This window comes from Sander lucioperca, chromosome 2, assembly GCF_008315115.2.
Source record: "Sander lucioperca isolate FBNREF2018 chromosome 2, SLUC_FBN_1.2, whole genome shotgun sequence".
Taxonomy (NCBI): domain Eukaryota; kingdom Metazoa; phylum Chordata; class Actinopteri; order Perciformes; family Percidae; genus Sander; species Sander lucioperca.
Genome location: NC_050174.1, coordinates 28859993 through 28886046, shown reverse-complemented (window position 1 = coordinate 28886046; position 26054 = coordinate 28859993). Strand labels below are relative to the sequence as shown.

The 26054-nt window shown below is 40.5% G+C and overlaps 1 protein-coding gene across 1 annotated transcript in view; it reads right to left on the bottom strand.

Moving 5' to 3' along the window:
• unc5db (unc-5 netrin receptor Db) overlaps window positions 1-26054 on the bottom strand; it is a 335673-nt gene that overhangs the window by 44934 nt on the left and 264685 nt on the right. Inside the window, 1 exon segment of the mRNA XM_031296590.2 lies at window positions 15500-15584. Coding sequence (XP_031152450.2) covers window positions 15500-15584 — 85 coding nt within the window.

Below are 26054 nucleotides of genomic sequence, written 5' to 3'. Positions count from 1 at the left end.
GAACCGGAGGTTAGCGGTTCAAGTCCCCGTATGGACCAAGTACAGAGTGTGGACTGGAGAGGCGCCAGCAAGGCACCAAACCCCCAACTGCTTGGGGCGCCTGTTCATGGGCAGCCGCAGCCCCTTCACTCTGTCATCTCTCCATTTGTGCATGTATATGTATGTATTTGTTTTTTTGGATAGAGAGCCAGGGCAGCTCCAGCTTTAAGCCATCAGCTCTCATGGTCCATAGATCTCCCAGCACATTTCTCTGGATGGACACATCGCTCATGGTTTCAGTCCAGAGCACACAACTCTATGTCCCCACCAAGGTGACATTACACTTTAGAAATAATAGCTGTCAAACTTCAAACTGAGATCCAAACCTAATCTGAAATGTTTGACTGTTCCAGATGTAGAATCATCTATGCATTTACAAGTATGTTGAGGACAAAGACATTCCTTCTACTTGCCTGTTTTACTGTGTGGCTTATGTGATGTCACCCTCTCATTATATCTGCACTTTTGTGTACATGTTTCTATGTAAATAACATACTTTATTGCAAACAATAGACTGAAAACACAACAATTTACACTTATCATACATACATGACATAGTGGCCCTGACCTTTATTTGAAAACAGGCTTATTTCTCATTTTGTGATTAATAAAGTATAATTTATCTTAAACTCAAATCAGGGGATGTCAATTAGGACAGAGGCCTAGCAATGCTAACCATGACACTGTGTACATTAAAATAGCGGTGAACTTGTTTTTGGGTGTTGTCCGTGTTTTAATCTAAATCTCTCACTTCATCAAAGTTAATTGGGACATTTAGTTGCCTAGTAATTCCTTATTCAGCATTCTGCTAACAAAGCTAGCGTTAGCTAGTAACTTAAGGGCAAGTTTGCGGATTTTCGGTACTGCCGTACATGCAGATGAATGGTGGCAGTACCTGGATGTCTGCTTTTATCTGCCGGGGAAAACCTCCACTGGATGACACGCTTCAGAAGCGTTGAAAATCAGCAACTTTCCCTCTTAAGCGTTTAGCTTAGCACAGTGCCAGTGCAACCATAATGGCTTGTCATCCTCCCCAGTTCCATCTTCTCATCAAATATCGTCACATCCAGTTGCAAAAACAACCCAAGATGACGACGCCTGTATCCCCAAAGTTAAGGCTTCAACACGGCAGTCCACAAAAACCAATGGGTAACGTCACGGATGCTACGTCCACTAATTTTACAGTCTATGCATTTTAGCAGTCTATAGAACAGATTCTGCAATGCAATGCACTTTGTGATTTATAATACCTAACCGGGAGTGTCTGGACAACAATAAATAACATACAGTATTATGTCTCAAATGGCCAGCCAGGCCTCTTTCATAAAGCACACAAATGGAAACTAGTTTCATCATTAAAATATTTTCCCCACCAGGACAAAGCTGTTTCTGCTTCAATAGATTGAGGGATTTATTTTTCAATACAAAGCGCCCATAAAACCTTGGAGGCAAAGGGAATATGTCTGACCTAAGCAAAACTGTGTCTTCAAAAGATTTAGATGAGCCTTTGAAAAGCTCCAAGAACACATCTTTAAAAAAAGAAGCTTTAATGGAACTCTATCAGGGTGTGGAGAAATAGGTTGGACAGGGATTGGGGCTGGACGCTGCAGCGGAAAAGAAAGGATACAATTCTCTGCATGTCCTTTGGCCTGCCAGGATGTAGACAGAGATTGACAGCTGACGAGATGACAAGCACAACAGACCACTGGGAGAAATATGGGTGACTACAGTAAACAACCACATGCTCACACAGAGCGATGGAAAAAAGCTGATCAAAACCATACTGTCAGGTTGGAGCCTGCATTATTTTATTGTATTTCAAAGGTGGATACAGAGATGGGCAGTATTTTAATTAAATGTATTTACAATATTACTAATTAAATTAAGTATCTACAGTAATTTAGGGCTGTCAAAATAGCAAGTTATTAGGTTAAGAGTTAACAAATTCCATTTTTTTGATGCACCATTAACGCATGCACGTTCTGTGATTTGGGCCTGGTGTCACGCCGTACTTTGGTAAATCAGGAAGCAATGCAGCACCATTGCACTCACCAGAGACTACTGGACTTATCACAGTAATCACAGTTACCTCGGGGTCACACCACATTATTTTGACCCACAGTGGTATCTTCGGTCACATGCTTTGACTGTTATGAAGATAAGAGGAGAGGCATTTCGATGACGCGTGTGCCGAGCACTTTCTGCAAGTAGCCAGACAGCGGACATTGAACATAAAGTCAGCACACTGACCACTGTTGTGTACGCAACATGATTGCAGCGGCGAGGCAACTCCGGTTTGAGCAAATGCCTTGCGTCGCATATAGCCTCCACCCAGGGATGAATTGGGACAAATATTTGGCCCGGGACTTTGGGATGGCGCTGCCTTTTATGAGAGCGCATGAAGAGCGCACATAAAATATTTTGGGGAAGTCATTTTAAAAGTAATCATAATACTATATAATGTAATACAGATGTAAAACAATAAATATGAATACAGTCTTTGTGTTATTAAGACCAACAACTAACCAAAAAGTATTCTTTTAAAAGTATTAAAGTAAGATTTCTAATTCAGCAGGCCATTACAAAAAAGGCAATAGTGGATGTTCTCTTAATTTCTGTTTTATATCATTTAAAACATAATCATACAACTCTTTCTATATGTGTTTATTTCTATTCATAAAACAATTGTCTATCCAGCCCGGCACACTGCACTGCACACCTTTTCACTGTCTCTTTGCTGGTTCCTGCTCCATACTCCTCCTGCCTGTCTTCCTCCTCCTCTTCCTCCTCTTCATTCTTTTTCTCATGCTCATCACCACCGTGACTGGAGTCACCCTGTGTCTCAGCATCCCATCCACTATAGTCACTGGACTTGACTAATAACAATAGTAATAATAATTAAAGCTGCAAGAAGCATTGGATGGGCCCTCGCTCCTCTGCGCGCGTTGGGGTTACTGGCGGACCCCGCTCCTTGCGACTGTGCATTTGCGCGGCACTCAGACACCACAAATCGTCACCAATGAAAAGGGAACTCCCTGCTGAGTTCAATGAGACCTCACACAAGACTTTACGTCATACAGTTCATTAGCTGTAAAAGGGGGCGTGGCCAAAGCATAGGGGTCAGGGCAAACCTTACCAATAAAAAAGGAAGTCTCTGCTGAGTTCATTGATACCTCACATAAGACTCTATCTTAAAGGGGTCACCAGTTATGAAAGGGGGCGTGGCTTAAGCATAGGCGGGCGGGCCAAACCATCACCAATGAATAAGGAACTCTCTGCTGAGTTCAATGATACCCCACACAAGGGTCGACATCAAACAGGTCATAGCCTAAGTTATAAAAGGGGGCGTGGCTACAGCATAGGGGGCGGGTCACACCATCACCAATTAAAAATAAATGATACCTCACACAAGACTCTACCTTAAACGGTTCAAAAGCCATAAAAGGGGGCGTGGCCTGAGTACATGGGCGTGGTTAAAGTATAGGGGTGGGGCTCAATATCACATGTAGACGACACATTATAAGTTTCATGTAAATCGGATTATGTTTATCATGTAAAGCTGATTTCCTGTTGGCCAGCCCCCCGCGCTATGACCAAAAGTCAATTTTGGCCTGTAGATTTCCTCAGGCCTGGACCTTTGTCAATCGTGAGAAATTTCGGGCAGATATGACAATGTACACTCAAGTTACAACAACGTCTTTGTTCATCGATAAATGCTCAAAATGGCCGCCACGCCACGCCCACACTGTTGGACCAAAAGTTTTGCTTTTAATAACTTTTCATCGTTGAGGTCTTTAGATGACACAGACCAAATTTGAAGTTGATTGGATGAAATCTCTCAGAGTAGTTTGTTAAAGTATAGCACATATAGTTTTGGGTCTACTTTCTGTTGCCACTAGGGGGCGCTATGACTTTGAGTCAATTTTGTCCTGTAAATGTCCTCAGAGTTAGAGTCTTATGAATCATGAAAAGGTTCCTGTTATGATGGCGAAATGCACAAAATGGCCGCCCCGCCACAGCCATGCCCTATGACGAAAAGTTTTTTTCTTTTAATAACTTTTCATCTTTAACGTCTTAAGAGGGCACAGACGAAATTTGAAGTTGATCGGATGAAATCTCTAGGAGGAGTTCGTTAAAGTACGACGTGGAAATGGCCAAAATCACACTAATTTGGAACTTTCAATTCAACATGGCGGACTTCCTGTTGGGTTTAGGGTATGGCTCCAATGACGTTTTTTGTATGTCTTGACATGTTACATATGTGTACCAAGTTTTGTGAGTCTACATTAAACGTACTGCAGGGGCTCAATTTTTTTAATTTTGTAGGGGGCGCTAGCGAGCCATTTTTGTGCGCCTATTCCCAAAGCCTTTAAAATATGTAAACTGTCACCAGAATTGATGCGACCGCCAATTTTGGTGAGTTTTTGAGTATGTTAAGCCCCTTCAAAAAGGCGATTCATTTGCCGAAAGAAAGGAAAGGAAAGGAAGAATTCCTTCAGTTTCAATAGGGCCTTCGCCGCTGTCGGCACTCAAGCCCTAATAAACTTATACTTATATGTTATACTTTGCATACTGCATTTACATGCAAAGACAACAAAATAAAAGAGAAATGCAATAAATTAAATTATAGGCATATAAACTATATATACTAAATATTAACTATTCCCTCTTAAACCCGCTTTGACCTAATGCCCACATATTATTAACCAACATGGCCAATAGTGCACCATGTCTCTGCTGCTGGGTCCTGCCTCATCAGTGCTCTCGCTGACTTGGTATTAACCTTGGCCTTTCCACTATGAAAAAGGTTATGGTTAATTTTGCGCATTTTGCCGCATCTTGCTCTAACTATAGGCAACTTTTTTTAACCTCATCTTCTCAGCGCCGCACATTTCTTTTTCATCTTCACCACCTTTTTTTCTTTTCGACATTTTCGGTTTTCTCTGTGATACCATGGTGTGATACTCAGGGAAGTAGTAGGAAGTTTTTCAGCCGAGGGTCAGGCTGAGCCGATCAGATTTAACAAAACACGAAGCAGTCCAAACCGTGAGGGGCCGTTAGGCCACTCGCATCCTCCCTCTAAATTTTGACAGTATTAAATTGGCCCAGTCTGACGGCCTTTATTTTCCCAGGTTAAACACAATTACATTGTTACATTTAGCGGACGAATGTAGTTGTACAATGTGTCTGTTGCTGTAATGCACAAGGTCCATTGTTTTGTTAAGTTAACCTTTACAAGTGTAAAGTGGGACACTACATTGTGTTAGTGGGTCACTACATTGTGTAAGTATTACCAAGTAATGTTACATTCAGGTCAATATGCCCATCTGTTGCTTGATGGGCTTGCGTTTGCCTTATTATGCTTTCAGCATATTTTTGAGCATACAGTACCTTTGAGGTATTTGATTACTTTGGGGGCTTGTATTTGTGTATTTGAAATACCTAAAATACATCATTTACTATGTCTTTTGCTGGGGGAGGGCGATGCTTCTGTTTCTCTTTTACTATGTTGTACTGTATCATACTCTCCTGTAATGGTACTGTTTTGTGTCTTTTGCACTCGTTCAATTGGTTGCTTGTAAAGTTGGAGATCTTAGAAATGTATTTACTCCACTACACTGCATATTTATTGTTCTTGAAAAAGGCATCTGCTAAATGTCTTAGAACTAGTGCTACCTGTGGTTTAACTGTTCAGTTACCCCAGTTGCATTTAAATTGGCTGTCAATGGTTGCTTTGACTGACAGAAACACCCAGCATTTACTCCTGAATTTATAGCCTCCCACCTTCAATGTATCCTTATTGGCCACTTCAAATCTATGATGTCGGAAATTAGCAGAGCTCATCTTTTCAATATAGGGGGGGTTGAGGTCAGACCCAAATTGAAGCTAAATGCCTATAAATGTGATAAAATCTGAGTTGAAAAAGGAGGTTGCGCTTAAACAATGGAGATTCTCTGTATAGACTCAGAAGAAGGCTTTGTGCCGAAACACGTCAGCGTTGATTTATTGTGATGTGAGCCTAATTAAATTGGGTACTTGACCTTTTCTTCACTTTTTGTCATATATTTAGATAAATAGCTTTACGAGTTTTTATCATTTCATATCATCACTTTCCAATGTGTCCACTGCCAAATAATATGATTTTTTTTAAATTATGTAAATTAGATACAACTTTAACATTACTCAGTCACAGCAGGTAACATTCCACAGGGACAGCGCAAACCCAGCCCCCCCCCCCCATATTTGCATCTCTATTCACATGTCGATTAGTTTCGTTTTTACGGTGAGCGACCATGCGTCTTTTTTCGACATCGTCAGGTGTCGGCCGAACAGCCAATTCATCCGATTGACTGTTCACCTTGAAAACGAGAGTGAGGAAACCTCGGACAGACCCAGGCTCAGTTTGGACACAGACACTGATACAGATATACAGATATAGAGAAATATGATTCATAATTAAAGCGGTTGGAATGATGAACAGTGGCATTTATAGTAACAATAAAAATAGTGGAACTATGACTAGAAATAATAGTTGTAGCAGTTCAGGGTGGGGCGTAGCAAGGCGTTGCGGGGCATTGCAGGGTATAGCAGGGCGTAGCGGAGCAAAGTAGGGCACAGAAGGGTGTTGCGGAGCGTAGTAGGGCACAGCAGGGCGTAGTAGGGTGTAGAGGGGTGTTGCGGGGAATAGCAGGGAATTGCAGGGTGTAGCGGGGCACAGCAGGGCGTCGAGCAAGACCACGGCAGTTGCTGATTTAGGTGCCACCCCAATCCAAGGAAAACATGTCTTTTAAAAGATCTCTCCATACCTACACACTAACGTTAATAAACTAATATCCTATATTGTGATATTTAATATAAAAACCACAATAGATATGCTGGAAGGCAAGCAAGCTAGCTTACCAGCCAGCCGGCCAGCCTCTAAATTAGTAAAATGTAAAAAAATAATGTCTAATTAACACGATCTTCACGTCGTAGGAAAGCATATTGTTATCGCCAGATGAGTGACAATTTTGTTTAATTAGTAACCAGTGTAACCAGGCATGTTAGGTGGGTGAAATTAGTCGCTCCGCTCCCACTGTAGGGAGACATCTTTGCCGAGTTAGTTAGTTGTCATATTTGCAGATGACACTAATGTTACACTTGTTACTGTAAGTGCAATAAAATCTTTGTGAGTAAAAATACATTTTCTCATAACAGTATTTTGTATTTTATTTGATGAGCAATTATTACTTTTTGATGTATCACAGCTGGAACACACCGCATGCGTAAGTGTAGCGTAGATACAAGCGTGATCGTGCGCTTGGGCATTCTTACTAGACACGTATTTCTACGCACCGGTCATGGCTCTCTCTCTCTCTCTCTCTCTCTCTCTCTCTCTCTCTAGAAAGAGACAGGATGAGTGGGATAGTAGTTGTTGTAATTGTAGCCTATATATGTGTGTGTGTGTGTGTGTGTGTGTGTGTGTGTGTGTGTCTGTGTGTCTCTCTCTCTGTCCATCCGTCGGTCTCTGTCTCTGTGTGCCTGATCACGTGTCTAGCTGTCAGGAGTCAAGACAGCCAAAATCACCATAAACCTGTTTTTTATTTTGAAATGTGTTTATTTTGGTAAAACATCCGGCTGCACTGTGGTCTTCCTGTATGTGATTTAGAGTGCGAATCGGGCTGCATTTTTCTGTCTGAGCCCGGCCCGCGTCCGACACAGTTAAAATCTACAGACACTGACTAGAGACACCAGACACTTTATGCTGGCAGGTAAGAATGTATAACATGCATGAAGGCAGCACTAGACCTTGTGAAGATTTATAAAGGCGTCATGGATTACACATGCACTACGCATTTCAACAACACTGCCTGAAGAGGATTTGCTGCAAAAGCTAGTAATCCATGGGTTCTATGTACTGTAAAGCATATTGTTACCCCATTCAGAATGACGTAGAGCTGCTCTGCATTCTTTGGAGTAAGTAAAAACACAATTCTTTTCTTTTTTTTTGACTGACTGCTTTCAAAATTGAACTCAAATACAAAAACTCTCATGACAGGCACAACTCCCTCCATACTGTTTGCATCTTATTATTTCAGTGGTCTGTCAAGGCGATCCACAACCCCATTTTTACCACTAATGTGTGTGCATTTTGTGGGATCGCTTTTTTGCCTGACTGTTCAAGCGGAGCAGTGTGAATAAACAGTGACATTTCAGAGGAAACTGGAAATCCTGATGGCTCTCTGCAGGGAAGCGCGTTCAAACCCCCCCTGAAGAGAAGCTCAGTCCATCCAAGGGTCATTACCTAGCTGTGATCAGAATACATAATGCTTGTACTGCCAAGATGAAAGGCCTCGGGAGACGTCTGAGCCTTCTATTCCGCAGTGCATGTCCATCAGTGCACCCCGCTCTATTCATCACTGCATTCATCATCGTTTAAACAAGCTTCCTGGGTCGTGACTCTCTCCCAGAGCGCCACATTGTTGACACCGAGTGGAGTACATAACTACATATTGACTCTCTGCAGAGTAGTAGGGACAAAAAAGACATTGGAGGATTGAAGGCTTGACTTTGGTTCCTACAAGACAGTTGGCTAAATGAAGGACTCAATTACAGAGCCCTCATGTTAACGCGCTGTGAATGTGAGTCTCTCCACAGCAGCTGGGACATCAAAGTCCAGACTACTACCTGTGAGGGGCTGCAGGAAAAGAACGCCAATAGCATGACACCTGGAGGACTCCTATAGGGAGTAGGAGAAATATGTGGTGCTCCCTGGGCCCATCTGTCACACAGCCTGGGAAACACACAGTGACATGAGGATGGCCATGGGGAGGGTCACACATCTACCCTCTGTATGTCTGCCTGCACTACTGCCCACAAATACATTTATTATTTATTCATTTATTTTATTCTTTTTTGTTTTTTTTATTCTACTGATGATGACTGCATTGAAACTGCCCATAGTCAATGTTCTTTATCAGTATTTGATTGCGACAAGCCAAACGCGTAGGTAACTAATAATTACTTGCATCACCAACTGATCTTTTATCGTTTTTATTAATGATTTATTATTAATGGTTAAAGGATAAGGCTGGAGTTAGGGCTGGGCGGTATTGCCTAACATTTTTATCACAGTATAATTTGAAGCACAGACAGTAATGGTATACATCACGGTACATTCCTTTTTCTTAAAATTTCAATATAAATGCTTCTAAAGGGTTACATCACTGGTATGGCAACTGATTGGCAGCTTTTACTGTAGTCTTAACTGTATTGTTAGTACATATTCCACATAGTCCAGAGAACATTGTTTGTTTGGGTAGGTATTCAGGTTTCAATTTTGGGATTCTGATAGGCTATTGATTTTGTTTTTGTTTATTCAATACTGTAGAATAACAGAACCCTTAAAAATAAATACCTTTAGTTAGTGTGTAAGTTAGTAAGTCAAATTGATTTCTAAAGCGCTTTTCACAGACATAAGCCACAAAGTGCTTGACAGGGCATAACACAAAATACAAGATAAAATGACCATGTGAGTATGTTTAAAAAGTACAAAACTAAGAACACCATACAAATGAGAATACGTAACGTGCAGAGATGCAGACCAGGTGCTACCAGGTTTTCCAAATGCCTGCCTGAAAACTAAGTATTTATCTGCCTTTGAAAGTGATCCACAAAGGCTGTAGACCGTACTTTGAGTGTTTCAAAGTTGCGGAGCTATGGACTTAAAAGCTCGATAACCACAGGTTTTAAGCCTAGTGTGTGGGACAGACAGTAAAATTAACATGTTAGACCTAAGAGAGGGAGCTGACGAGTATGGGTGAATTTGTTCAGTCACACATGCATGAGCCTGACCGTGCAATAGACTTAAGAACAGGGGTAACGTGAGACCGTCTATTTGACCTAGTGAGTAGCCTCGTGCAGCATTCTGGATTGACTGAAGGCGAAGAAGAGCAGCCATACTAAGTCAGGAGAAAAGTGTGTTACAGTACTAGTCAATGCAAGATGAGAAGAAGGCATGTACTGTATAAGCAACTCAATATTTAGGGCCCGAGCGCCGACAGCGGCGAATTGGAACTGAAGGAATTATTATTGATGTAATATTATATATATGATGTTCGATTGCTGTTGTCAGCAGCATGAGAACATCTCCCAGCTGCCAGATCTCCCCTTTTACTTTTCTATAATCTTAACTATTCGTTTTGTTGCTTAACCCACCTTTTGTCGGGTTAATTTAGCTAGCTAACTGTAAAGACAGCTAAACGTGAAGGGGGGAGAAATTCGGCAGGGAGGAGATTTATGGTACAAACACCGGTAGCTAACATTATGGATGGCCGATGTTGTGACTAGGATGCCTGGGTCTGTTATTCTCTGTTTCCTGACGCTTCATTAAACTGCCGTTAGCGTCGTAAGCACACAGCACCGGCTGGGGCTAACGGTAACTAGCTATTGCTACATGTCCCGGCTGTGTTGTCAGCTATCATCCTGAATGAAGTCTCTTTGTGCCGGGGGAGTGATGCAGGCAGAGCGGGGTGCGCTAGCTGGCTAAATTAGCATTAGATTAATCGTCTATCTATACAGCTAACGTTAACGTTATTAGTGAACTTATTCGTGGGTTAGCGCAGTGCTGCTTTTATCCATGGTCAAAACAATCATATTACTAAGAACTTTATGAGTGTGATGAACGATGTTGTAACCCTATAATGTTATCCACCAAGCATTAGCCAGCATTAATGTAAGCTTGTCAACCAGCACATACATTTTAGTAACATTAAGCTGGATTAATATTGATATGTATCAATAAATAACGTTTCTGCTGTATTATTGTGTTGCAAAGCGGCATGTAATTAATCACAAAATGATGCCTTTTGCAGAAAAAGCAATGTTACATGTATTTTTTTCTGTGACATTGTATGATTTACAATTACTCTCGAACATAGCACCTGGGTGCCCATGTTTTGACGGAAGTTACGAGTAACTAGATGGTGAAAGGTTATATGACGCCACTGACGGGCGACTAAATGAAATGTGACGTGTCTGAAAATAAAATAACAGATTTCTCTGCATTTGCCGTTTGGTGGAAACATTTGGGATAGACTGCTATTTCCGAAAACCTGATTGAAACTTTTTATAAATATTGTGCATCTCCAACTCAGCAGTTGTTGTTTTTTTGATTGGCCAAAACTTTCTCTAGGATTTTTGACAAAATTGGGAGTTTAGATATAGGCAAAGCAGTATCTAAGTTGGTTTTCTTTATTATGGGCTGAATGGTAGCATGCTTAGAATAGGAAGGACACGTTTTGTCGACAAGGAGGAATTTACAATCGTTGTATCCAGCTTACTGCTGGTAGAGTTTGTGACTGTTAAAGGCCGACCATTCTACATTCCACGCAAATTTACGGCTGTGTTTATAGCCCACTAAGCGCTAATGCTAGTATGCGTTAGCTGGACTTTACGGAGCCTATAATGTGTGTGCACTAAATGTAGACTGTTTCGTATGTCGTTTTTATATAATGTCGTTTTTATATATTTTAAATGTGTAACACCACTTGAGCCACGGTGAAACGTTTCGTTTATGGTTGAAATGACAATAAAACACACTTGAGTTGAGTTGAATGCTGCCTCACTGTCTGTCTGTCTGTAAACGGTAGGCATGGCTTGTGAGTGGACTCTAATGCCGCGTTCTATTTACCTCGCAACTCGGTTTTTACGAGGTCGAAGTCGTGAACACGCCCCCTGACCTCGTATTTACGAGCTCGGAACTCGTACAACCTCGCAGTAGCGCGAGTTCAAAATCCAACATGGCTGGTCCCTGTATCAACAGTTGTGAAAGCTGCAGTAACATAAAGTTATAAGCACTAATGTCTTATTTGTGTCTCACTAAATCAGTCGTTCACACAGGCATGTCCAACTTCTATCTGTGGACATGTTGTTACGTTGTTTGCATGCACAAAAAACGGCATAATGCGTTGTTATCAACTGGTTGCTAACAATAGCTAACCGGGCTAGAGCTAATGAAAACAATGAAAATACGACTTTTTAAATAGAACGCATTCAACTCTGGTATGACGTCATAAATAGAACGCGGCATAAAAGAAAATTCACATTTCTACTACATAAGTGACCAATTTAAAGATATATTCATCTTTCCAACGGTGAAATATCCCTTTAAAAAAAAATAGACAAGATGGTATTACATCAAAGTGCTAGATGATAGCTTAATTTTCCTGATTAAATCTAAAAAGAAATTGTAAACTGATTGGTTAAAAAAAGTCCAGAACAGTTAGCGATTTCTTTTATTAATGCATTAAAATTTCCGCTCCTCACTCACAGGGCTGTTTGTTCCCTCCGCTCCCCCGCCTAAAGCCACTCCTGGCTGTTACGTTCAATATCGCTCCGCGCTCAACCCAGATTTCACTCTGCTCTACTTAAATCGCTCAGCTCTCCAAAAAAAGATATAAAGCTGCGTTGTATTTATCACATGAACAGCCACCTTCATGCCCGGAGCTCCGCCAGCAAAAAGTCAGCCGGATGACAGACACTTGCGGCATAGAGAGGAAGAGTGGGCGCAATTTTTGGCCAACCCCTGATGATTTCCTAACCCTAAGTATTTTTGTTGCCTAAACTTAACTAGTTCCTTTTCAAATTTTTAACTATGTGTTTAAAACAGCAGCAGTTATGTTATTAGAACGGTCACATGATTAAAACTGGTACCGTGGTCAAGTTTTACGGTCAGGTGTTTAAAATGGTCCCCGTGCGGCAGTATTTAGAACGGTCATGTATGTTATTTTGGGAGTCATTGGAAATCGACCTATTCTGATTCTATGAGGATGTGTTGGCTGTTAACACTCACAACAGCACCTAATGTGGATTAATCCTCCACTGAAAGTAATCACAAACAAAAGCAGCATGTCTTGCGATTTGAATATAATTTGCTAAAAACTATAGTGTGTAGACGGGTGAAAACAGCTAACTAAGTCACAAAATTAAAAGAGAAAAACAAACACCCCTTTTTATTTTATAAATGTGTCTTAAACTGAGCATACATGCTATATTTTAGGAGATGAATAAGCAGCTTATTAGATCGTTTGTACATATCAGTGTTTAGAGAATCTTGTGCAAATTTGACGTCACAATGGCGCGCGCCATCTCGGCTGCGGCTAGCATACCGCACATTTAAGGGCTGTAGTCTAACTTGCTAATGCTAGCAGCCTTGTGTAGAGTGAAGCCGCAGTTGTGGAAAGTTCACTCAAAGCAATAGGGAAACATAACTAACTATAACTATCACTAAACGCACTTAATGCATTATGCACTTAACATAAAGCCACCGTTTGTTGAAATAGGGTTATTCACCGTCCCCTCTATATTTATATAGGTGGGCAAACGCAATTTTGTCTCAGTGCATGCATTGTCTTAGTCCGGCAGCGCCGCCGCTATCTTAGCTTAGCGTAGTGAATGGAATCCTATGTTGCTAGTTAGCATGTCGTGAGTAAAAGTGACCCAACAACAACAAAAACAAAACCTAATTACTTCTTGTGGCCTGCGTATTCACAACGAGTACAAATAGCAATGTAGATTAAGACTAGACGATTTCCTAGGCAGATATTGACTTGGGACTATATTGGGTGGAAGTAGGCTACAGCCGAAGCACTGCTACTTAGGCACAGAGATATCACGCAGCACCTGAAAACCCCCACCTTCCGTCAACATACCGGCGTGAATATTAGCTTGCTATTTTTCCTACAGTAGACAGTGAATGGCGATGAACATGGCGGATTTTGTGAGAGATGAAGAGGATGACTTCTCAAATAGTCAAGATCCAGAAGCATACCTCTACGAACCAGAGTTTTCAGAAGAGGAGCTGCGTGCTTTGGAAATAGAACGACAGGAGGAGGAGGTTGCGATCGCTCAACAGCCCGAGGACGTGAGGATGAGAGCCAACACGATCTGGTGGTGTGAGTGTGGGGGAATATGCCAACATATGCCGACTGAAATGAGCGTGCCTGCAGTTGTGTCACAGCTACCGAGGATTTCTCAGCGTTGATCCATCCTGCAGTCCTCGACTTTTTTTTTTGGTGCGATAAAGTCAACTGGAAAAAACACCGAATGGACCCAATAAACAGCTGTCCACAGAGTATGTGATTATTGTAAACATGATGCATGGTTATTTTACGGGATAGATCAACCCTTATTAGACCTGTACTCACACAGAGTTGCTGCGTGATATATCTGCACCCGAGTAGCAGTGCTTCGGCTGTAGCCTACTTCCACCCAATATAGTCCCAAGTCAGTATCTGCCTAGGAAGTCGTCTAGTCTTAATCTACATTGCTATTTGTACTTGTTGTGAATACGCAGGCCACAAGAAGTAATTGAGTTTTGTTTTTGTTGTTGTTGGGTCACTTTTACTCACGACATGCTAAACGGCAACATAGGATTCCATTCACTACGTTAAGCTAAGCTAGCGGCGGCGCTGCCGGACTAAGACAATGCATGCACTGAGACAAAAATGCGTTTGCCCACCTATATAAATATAGAGGAGACGGTGAATAACCCTATTTCAACAAACGGTGGCGTATTCCTTTAATTAATGAAACAGTTTCCATGCAGGAAGTGAATTTCTGGTTATCTGTAGCCAAATGAAGATATTTGCTGTTTACATATTTGTGTTTTTATGGTCTAAGCCAGGGCTCTTCAACAGGGGGTCCGGGACCCCTAGGGGGTCTCCAGAGTCACTGAAGGGGGGCCTCCAAATTATTGTTAATCTTTGAAAGTAAAAAAAAAAAAGAAATTAAATGTCTTAACATGAATCCAACATACAGTATTATTTGCAAATATAAATCCCCAGTGATGATAGGCTTACTGGCCTATAGGTAAGGTAGTCACTAAGGTAGCCATCCAGAGATACAGGTAATGCTAAGGATTCACTATGCCACATGTTTGTGTAACTTACAAAATCAGGCTGACAATTATTATTTTAATAGCTTAGTATTATATGCACTAAAAAGGTATGTAAAGGCTTTAGGCTGCCCAACGTTTTATTGTAGGCCCAGTTTAATATGCAACTTCATACAATATGTAGTAGGGGGTCCCTGCTCCGTCTCTCTTTCAGTTAAGGGGTCCTTGGCTTAAAAAATGTTGAAGACCCCTGGTCTAAGCTACACAAATGGTATTGTAAACTCTAGCTCATAACACAAAATGGTGAATGCACTAATGTCAAGCATAATAGAGAACAGCGCCATTAAAGTAGTAAATGTTGGTTAAATGTAGTTGTTATAGTTTAACTCAATTATGAAATGTGTTTATTTTATAGTAAAAGGTGAAATGTGTGTAATTAAAGTACCAGAGGATGGTAAATAATTAGAGAGAAACAGCAAAGTGAGGACAAAGGATAGAGTGTCAGGTGAGATGGATGATAAGATAGGGGGAGACTGACAGACAGATAGATGGTTGAAATGATATTTGGGTAAACTCTGGCCTCACCTTGCCTCTCCCTGATTGATCACCATGTACATCTCCCAGGACATATTTTCAGCCACGGCTCCATGAGGCACCAGCAGGCTGACCCCTGGAAAACACACACAAATGTGTCAACAGCAACAACTCCAACAGCCTGACAGTGTAGGTGAAAATAAGGGCTTACAACTTGTCCTACATGCAGAGGTTATGGGAATATTTATGAGAGCTTAATTTCACTTGAATGAACTGTGGCATATAAAAGAATAAAGTGAACCAAACTTAGGTGTTCCAATATAAATTTTACTAGAAACATGATAAAAAAAATTAAACGTATCTTAGCACCTGGAAACAGTGATCATCTTAAACATTTTACAGAGTGAAGGAGGATATAGCTGTTAGTTTGCTGTAGCACCAGGAGTTAGATCATTTTTTAACTAAAATAGTTACACAGGATTGGGCATAGCCATTAGCATTGACTGTATGGGATTCTGAATTACAATTGGCTGTCAACAATGATGTTTGCTTCTGGTATGTTAATTGTTCTGAATGTCCTTCAAAATAAAAGAAGATTAAAAAAATACATAGATTGTCTTCCAAAACCTGTTGCCAATACAAAGAATAAGTTATATGTTGTCTGACCTGCTATATCTATGGTTGAGACTGTGCTCCCCCAAAAGTGTTTTAATCAAGCAGCAATTATGACTCATATTTACATATTTGCGACTAGTGGTCGTAGTAGTTATCTTTCTTTCTCTTTCTTTCATTTATTATACAGGAAAGTAACATTAAGTTACAATATAAATGGGCCTGACTCAGTTTAAAAACTGGTTTCCAGCAGGTTCCTGTTCTGCAGAAACATAAAACATTAAACACAACTTACAGTACATAAGGACAGAAACATTTGTACAGGACATCAGTTATGACAGGAGCAAAGCAGGAAGTAAGGTGACTTTACACTCTGGAGTTAAGGAACATTTAATCAAAAATGTCTAAAACTGACCAGTTATAAGGACTACCAAGGACTTGAATCAATTTAGTGTTGGGACCATGAAAAAGGGGATTAAACTGACCTCTGAGAGACAAAGGAACACATGTGGCCACAGACAAAGGATTTGCGGCCTTCATGTAATCTTAGAAGCCTAGGAATTCAAACCACGAGGGAAAGAGGTTTCAAAATGGCCGAGGGTCAAGGAGCCTAGAGTTCCCATTGGCTGGTGGAACCTGAACGCAACAGGGTTCCGTGACCAGCTGGCCCAAACTATAAAACTTCCCGTCACTTTGGCTCCTGAAGAAGCACGCACCTGTGTTTCATTCCTGCAGAAGAGAAAACGCCGTTTTCTCATCGAGTCGACATAGCTTCTTTCCTGCTGCCTTTGGGAGGGACAAGCTTCTCCGTGCATTGCTGACTAGCAAGCCGGATTTCGTTCTGTTTTACCGTGGAATCTATGGACTAAACGAACGAGGACACATAGTAAGAAGGCTTGAGGTTTCTGTGCAGAGAAATATAGTGTGTTCATTAATGTCAGTAATGCTAATGCTGCACACACACATACACACACACACGCTCACCACATGTCTGCTTGTTGTTTTTGCCTTTGTTGTAGTGTAACAAGTAAATACGTTTATTGATTGAAGAACTATTGATTGACAATTGATAATTCGGAAATTAAATACAATTTATTATACTTTAAAGAGCAGTTGTTTGTGATTATTTGTGTAAATGTTGTAATAACAGCTGGTTGAACAGGTCAGTTTTTGAATTTCACCCTTCCTTTGTTCCTTTCAAAGATACCAGATAAATTAATCAAATTAATTAAGATCTGTATTTGTAATTTTCACAGTTCAGTTATTGGTCCCTGATTCCAGGGTGGTGCCCCGTTTTGATTGTTTGTCAATTTGGTAAAGTTATGAATACACATATTCATAACTTTATTAATATTGATAAAACATCTTTGATAAAATGCCAATAACTGAATCTGTACCCTTACCAATTCCCAACATTAGACAAGACAGAATCTGAAACAAACAACTCAATTTATCCCAGTCAAGGTTCACTTGATCGGCCTGAATAGAATAAATGAGCACATGAATCAATATCTGAATCGAATTCAGTTGTAAACACAGTTTTTCTGACTGACACACTATCTAAAAATAATAAAGCAATCTTTTTATTTATTCTGATCTCCCAACCAGCTCCCTACACTTTTGATTATGCAATATTTTTTAGGAAGCAAGTGGAGATTTCTGCAGAGCAACACTGCCCTGTCACTGTTCCTGACACTATTTATCTGCTTCTGTGTGAATGGAGAGGCATTCACACTGAAGAGATGAGAGCATATAAAAGCCCAGCTTTACAAATAAAAGGTTCAGAGGAGCAGAGTGGGAGCTGACAGATAAAGATGGTTTTGGCAGCTTTATGGAAAGTGAATATTTTGTAATACCCCAGTCATCTCTGAAGTGTTTGTTTTCATTAAATAATCATTCTGTGTTACATGTAGTGGAGGCTGCTCAGCAGTGATGGAGAAAACTGAGAGATGTGAAAAATGTCAAGCAACTGGATTTATTGTGTTGTGTTAAAAGTATTGCACTATTTAAAGGGTCAATTCACACAAATAAAAACAACGTATTTTCTCACTTCCCCACAGCGGCCATGACAACTCAGAGCACTGCAACCTTAAGTACTGTAAAACTGCAATTGATGGCCTGAGCGTTGCTTCAATCCCTGAACTCAAACTCGTATATTTGGGATAGGCATTTAGCTCCTTTCACATATAACTCTTTCCAGAAAAAATGTGAAATACAATCAAATCGTTTATTTAAACCGATATGAATATTACTCATATAAAAATAAGGTCATTAAATAACATATCCATCATTCATTTAATTTAGCTCTAAGTGACAGAGAGAGAGAGACTGATACAGACAGAGAGAGTGAGAGAGAGAGAGAGAGACCCTTGTCAAAAATAATGGTAGCCTAAAGCCGCCTACACATGATCCGCGGTAAAACTCTGTTTCATTGTTTTCCTATGGGAAGTGCTACCCAACTAGGTGCAGCACTACCCCTGGCGTCGCGCACCACTCAGAATTGCACCGTGCGCTGCGCTCAAAGATCAAATTATTTAAACTTTGCTCTGCTCTGCTCCCTACCTCGCGCTTTTGCACCCAAGGATTTATGGCACACGGCATACCTACTAAACAAGTGTTGAAGTTACTTTATTTGTCCCCAAATGGGGCAATTTGTTGTGCAGCTGATAGTATAGTATAAATCACACACAATCATACACACAATACAGAGATTGCCTACCTTGCAGGCATAGTTAAAAACAATAGAAAAAACAGTAAACAATCAATAATTAGTAAGGCAATAAGTTATCTATGGTTCTTTATAGTGTTAATTTCGTCAGACAAGATGAGACTAAATATGTTCGTCAACGACCTTTTTTTCCATGACTAAGACGAGACGATGACGAGACTGCACCAATGTCCAAAAACGCTGATTAGGACTAAATTAACATGCATTATTGTTGACGAAAAAAGACGAGACTAAAATGTTTTGCATAAAATAAAAACTAAGATAAAATCTCTCTTCATTTTCGTCTACAATCGTCTCTACTTTTTCATCGTGAGATAGAATATTCAGCTGTTACTAGGGTTGGGTACCGAGACCCGGTGCTAATACAGCACCAGTGCCTTAATGACCGTTATCTACCGGACCGAATAACAACACGGATTTCGGTGCCTCATTTTGGTTCCACTTAAATGCCTGTGCTTCTCTCTGATGCTCCGAAATGGACGTTAGAGGCATCCGAAACATCGCAGCATGTCACGCTAGTTAACACTTCACTTGACAGCAGGTAACGTTAAGCCTACCATTAGCTAGCAGCTGGAGTACACACAGTTAAAATGCTGACAGCTAAACGGTGTAGAACTTTGTCTGTATTTCCTGTAGAGGATATCAATACCAGGACGTAAAACAGTGTGTCTGTAGCTGCCATTGTCTGAAAAACAACACAGATGTTGTGTTCACTTGAAACTCGCCTCGCCAGCTTCATGCTGCATTCAAAGTTATTGTAAAATACCCTTTTCCCATCCAGTGGTTGTTTTTGTCGTTTAACAGGAATTTACTGGTGAAATAAGGAAGAGCCTCGATATTTGGTCGCATTTTACGCTCAATGATATTTACAAAAAATCTGATTGTGTCATTACTATTTGACTGAAATGGTTATCAGAAATAATCTCAGAAATAATTTGTTATTTAAAAAAAACTAAAATGTTTTGACTAAAACTTGACTAAGATATATTGAGTTTTCTTTTGACTACAACTAGACTAAAATGACGAGACTTATAGTCGACTAAAACTTGACTAACAAAAAAAGATATGTGAATTACTATAAGACTAAGACTAAATTAAAAATAGGTGACAAAATTAACACTAGTTCTTTATAGAATTAAGAAGTAGAATCGCTGCAGGTACAAACGAGCGTTTATATCTGTTGGTTCTGAGTTTTGGGAGTTTAAGGAGGCTTTCACACCTGAAAGTCCGAACCAAGGTCCGGACCAAGGTTCATGTTTTTGTTACATTGTATATATTTGATCCAGTAAGTCTTGGTTTCACACTGCAGTTATGCAAGTGCACTAAAGATCTATACGTGACAAAACTACGTCCTGCCGTCATCACATACGTGAGCTGCGTCTCCAGATACTTATAATTGATTGGTTTGTAGACGGGCTTCCTCTCGTTCCTCCCTCTGTGTCGGAGTTTTTTCAACTGACTGCTGCTCTCTCCCCTACTGCCTCCCCTACTCTTTTTGTTTTGTTGTGATATTGAGAAGCAAGACACGGGAACTTTCTTTCTGGAGCATTTATTTAGAGACAAACGGAAACCTACACTGTACATTTACGAGGCCTACCACTTAACAAGTAAACTGCTGATTTATATTCTGCTCTGATAGCCGACAGCTGTCTGCACACTCTCTCTCACGTAGGCTACAAACTAAGCACTGAGCTGTTATTTAAAGGAGCTTCCCCGGTCTTATAACACCAAGATAGCCTGCCAGAGCTTCCTGTATTTGGTCAGAAAGTCCGAACCATCCAAAAAATGCTTTCACACTATAAACGAACCGGACCATGGTTCAGTTTGATCTGGACCGAGACCACCTCATTTGGTCGGACTAAATTTCGGCCACCGTGGTCCGGGGGAGGTTTCACACTTGTAATTTTGGTTTGGATCAAACTGAAAGGTCCGAAAGTCCGTCCAAACAAGGTAGGTGTGAAAGCCCCCTAAAGCGTGATACAGATGGCAACATCTGAAATTCAGCCTGTAAGGGATGATAACTATCTGACAGGATAGATTCAACCCTTCTTAGCATCTGCTTCTGATAAAGTTCCTCCAGGCCTTTCTGCTTAGAACCTGTGATGCAGCTACTCACCTTAATTAACCTGGAAAGGGAGTTTTTTTTAATTTTACAGAAATGGACCCATACCAGCAGATTAAGGAGAAGGTGAGCAGGTATCGTGGTTGCGGCACTTCGTAAAAATTAAAATGAAACTAGTCCACTTTAAACCGCAGCATTTTCTGTCAGCAATGTATGTTAAGCAGACACTGGCTGCTAGTTTAATGTTAGACTCAATATGATCATAACTCAGTTGACAGGGAGAAGCAGAGACAGGGAGAAGCAGCAGCAGCAGCACAATGTTACAGGAAGGTCATGTGCTGTATGAAGGGCCATGTGATTTTGATTTGTTGATGATAGAAGGGAAGAAGTGTACATGATAAGTAGTGAATACAGTTTGAATATTATCAAATGTAATGTGCTTCTAAATGTTCTTCTTGAAGGAGCCAAGTTTAATAGGGTTGTAGGGAGAGTTAGAATAGAATAGGTAAACGTTACATCCTTATTGTCCCTTAGGGTTGAAATTTGTCATGTTGATCAATCCCTGTCCTCTACTTGTTATAGATAGGTATATATATATATATATATATATATATATATATATATATATATTTCTTTGATGACTGAAATGTATGCTCTAGTCCATTTTGTGTTTTGACCATTTGTGAACTAAACCCTGTCTCGTTTACCATGCTTCGTGGGTGTGACTTTTTTTCAGACACAAAGCATTAATGGTGAACATATTTGACTTTATAAAATGATTCTCTCAAGTTTTGGCGATCAGCCCATATATTAAACAATAAGACATCTTTTTGTTATACATAGGTTAGTACTATTCTTTCTTGCAGAATTCATCAACTTTTCATCAATTATTTCCTGGATTTTGTATCATCATAGTCCCTACAAATGTATGTAGAAATGCAGAAAATGGGATTCAAATCGAAAACATTTTTCTGCCGGAGAACTGGCGGGGTTTTTTGTGTCCCCCCCCCACTTCTACAACCAAAGTCACACCATTGTAATTACCATTAACAATTCAAATATACACTGTATTGAAATCGAGGCGGAAATCTCAATCAGATATCTCATAACGTAGGCTTATTAAAGTAAAAAAAAAAAAGGAATGTTACTATTTTTGTTCCATAACACTAAGGTGACTCCAGTAATCTGCAGTGAAGTGCTGCATACGGCTGGCTATTAAGTCTAATGTATGGTGGTCCCTGCAGACAGGCTGTTTGAGTGCTGCACTTGATAGCAGTGACTCCTCCACTCAGACCCTCAGCTTGAAAGACAACTGCAGGAGGCTGATTTTACTTCACCTCACCACACCGGCTGAGGGCCAACACTATGTACACGAGGACCACAGAAGAGGACTACGGTTTGCACAGACTGTTGACCTGGTGACAACTATAACGGTCCATGCATACTTTTCCAATCACTGCATTTGTGTGGGTAGAACATGATGAAAGCGTGAACCCTGTTTGCCTGAGAGAGCCTGTGAAGATGGCAACGGCACTGATGAATGTTAGCAACAGCTTGCAATATATAGGATCGAAGGAGTGTGAAGATGTATTAATAGTGTGATATAATAAGAACATGACTTCTTAGTAAAGCACAAACTTTGACAAGCTGAGTTACATTAATAATACTTGTATACATGCCTTATTTTTCTGTGTTTTTCTCATATAAGATCACATTTAACTTCTTTTCATTTGTTGGTAGTATCTGCTAGAGGCTGTGCAGCAAACATGTATGGTACTAAAATCTCCAACACAGAATCCTGGGAATTGTTGGGTAGGATGGGGACATGGGTCAACTATCTCATTTTGTTAAATCATTTTCTTCTTCTACTATTGTTCTTGTAAATAAATGGATCCATGATTAAAGAGCAGGACTTTTGCTTGTTTAAGTATTCCTTCTACAGATGGCATGGCCTTTAATCAAAATATACACCTTTAGCAGGCTGTTCTCATGAACCATTCATACATATTGCTACGAAAAGTAATGCACTATAATTCGTATGTATTCCACGTATAATACTGTATGCACCACATTGACTGCTGCTGTATAAGAGCGCAAAACAATGCATAGTGATGTGGTCGGGGTCAATGGTTGGGTCTTAAAACACAGTACTTTCTTTGTTTTCGTTAAGATTAGTTAGTTAAGTTAGTTAAATAGTTAAGATTAGCTTGAAAACAGGGTTTTCAAGGGGGGGAGCGGAGTTCGTGTCCCGGGGAAAACACAAAACTTTCATCTGGGAAACGCATGGTCGTGTCCTGGGAATACTACTTAAGGGGGCCGGTGTTTTAATTCAAACCACAATCTTTTTTCTAATCATAACCTTTGCCGTCGTGGTATCATGGTAACCTCTCCGGGAACCATCACCTTATTGTGGTGAAGAAGTTTGTGTTCAGAGTTGTCAACCAATCACCTTCCGGTAGTGAGTTTGGTCAGGGGGTGGTGGAAAAATCTGGACAAACCTGGTAAGCCCAAACGGGTAGTGCGGGTGAACTGGGAATGTCTGACAGACTTTCAACAGGGAGCTTTTTGGGCATCCCTGTGGAGGTTGGGGGCATTGAACCCAAGTGGGCAATGCTCAAAGCTTCCATTGCTAAAGCTACGACGGGGAGCTGTAGTCTTAGGTGCCTTGAACCTCGAACACCATCGTGGACACCGGTGGTCAGGAAATTGTCCGACTGAAGAAGGAGTCTTTCCTGGATGTTATCTCAGAGGATGAGTTGCAGGGTACTGACTGGCCCGAAGGGCTGCAGCCTCTGCCGTGAAAGAGGCAAAGCAGCGCTCTGTTCTTGGATGTCCTTTCACAACTCATCATTGTATTATGTATGAAAAACTTGCTCTACCATCACCCTCGATAAGAAGACATCAGCATTGGTTGCAGTTTATTTATAAATATATACATTTCAATTACCCTAGTTATCTAAAACAGCTACCCTTTTCCTCTACCTACTACTTGAGACACTCTACACAATTCTTTTTTTCTGTCCCTGCTGTAATTTTCGCTACAGCTAAGAAAGCCTTTAGGTTTAAAGCCCCCTCAGATTGGAATAATTTACCTGTAAACATTCGATCCAGTCTATCTCTCCACTCCTTTAAAAATGCCCTGTTTTCTTATTACAGTACCAACTGTACCTGTCCATAATCCGCTACGATACCATGATATCACCTCTTCTAATATTATGAATATCCAGTTTCATTCTTATTCTGCCTCAAACTTGATTATGACTGACTGATTATGATGTCTGTTTTTGTTTGTTTTTTGTTGTTGTTTTTTAGTTGTTTTTTTGTGTCTGTTTTCATTTTGTTGTGTCTAATTATGATTGTACCGTTTATTTATTTATTGTTAAGGACCCCCTCGAAATCGAGATGCTGCATCTCAAGGGGTTACCCCTAATAAAGAAATTTTCAACAACTCATAGCCACGCGGTCCCCCCGACCGCCATTTCTGTAGTCTTTGTACTGAACTGCAAAGAACTCAAATCTTGCGGTGTATCATCCGCCACCGTGATATCGTGTGGTTTAGCTACCCCCGCGGTCTCGTCACCTCCCCTCCTCCTCACACACACACACACACACACACATACACACACACACACACACACACACACACACACACACACACACAGACATGTCTGCTACATGTCTGTTTGTTTTGCTTTGTTGTAGTTTGTAACAAGTATATAGGTTTATTGACTGAAGAACTATTGATTGACAATTAATAATTTGGAAGTTAAATAAATTCTATTATACTTTAAAGAGCAGTTGTTTGTGATTATTTGTGTATCTATTGTAATAACTGCGGGTTAAACAGGTCAGTGCTCGAATTTCACCCTTCTTTTGTTCCTTTCAAAGATACTAGATAAATTAATCACATTAATTAAGATCTGTATTTTAAAGGGAACACCACTTATGACACAGTTTCACAGCTCGTTATTGGTCCCTGATTCCAGGGTGGTGCCCCGTTTTGATTGTTTGTCAATTTGGTAACGTTATGAATACACATATTCATAACTGTATTAATATTGATAAAACATCTTTGATAAATTGCCAATAATTGAATCTGTATCCTATCAATTCCCAACACTTCATTCCTTGCTTCTTTCCTTCCTTTTATCCTTTGTTCCTTCCTCCCGTCTTTCTTTACTTCCTTCCTTCTTTCCTACCTTCACTTTCTTCCTTCTTTCCTTCCTTCCTTTTTATCTTCCTTCCTTCTTCGCTTCCTACATTTTCCTTCTTTTCTTACCTGCTTTCCTTTTTCCTTCCTCCTTCTCCTCGCTTCCTTCCTTCTTTCTTTCCTCATGTCATTTCTTCTTTCCTTCCTTCCATCCTTCTATCCTTCTTCGCTTCCTTCCTTCTTTCCTTCCTTCTTTCCTTCCTTCCTTCCTTCCTTCCTTCCGTCCTTCCTTCCTTTGTTCCTTCCTTCTTTCTGTCCTCACTTCCTTCTTCCCTTCCTTTCTTCCTTCCTTCCTTCCTTCCCTCCTTCTTTGCTTACTTCCTTTATTTCTTCCATCCTCCCTTCCCTACACTATGATACAAACCCGTTCATGAGAACAGTGGCACTGTAAGCTCTTCTGAATCGCTTACTCTCCCTCTTTTGCATCTTTTGTTGGAGATGTATTAAATGTGCATATGACAATTATTCAACTCAATGATAAATTAATTAATTTTAATGCATTAGTAAACCCCTGGACTGTAATATTTCAGATGTGTTTGAGCAAGATTTCTGCTTATGTTCAAAACTTGAGCACATTCAAAATATAACTCATCCCATCTGTGTTCTCTGAGATTTGGAGGAGTTGTGATATTTTGAGAAAAATAAAGTTATAATAGGCAATTACAAGAATACAGTCACTATATTTAAAAAAATAATCCACCTGCACCATAGTCTGCTGTGCATTACGTGATTGCTCTGCTGATATGGTAGATCTCAGACCTTCTGACAGACACAGAGCCCCGTTTGGGTCTCTGGCCTCTGAATTTAGGGAAGTGGCTGTACGCTGCTATACGTCGGAGTTGGAAAACCGAAACTACGGCAGAAATACACGGAGCACAAAGGCGTCACATCTGCCGCAGCATGTCCACAGCTGAGCGCGTCCATTATAAACCTGAAGCTGCACAGACCACGGAAGGCACGCTGCTCATCTTTATTTTTACTGCGAGAGTGGACA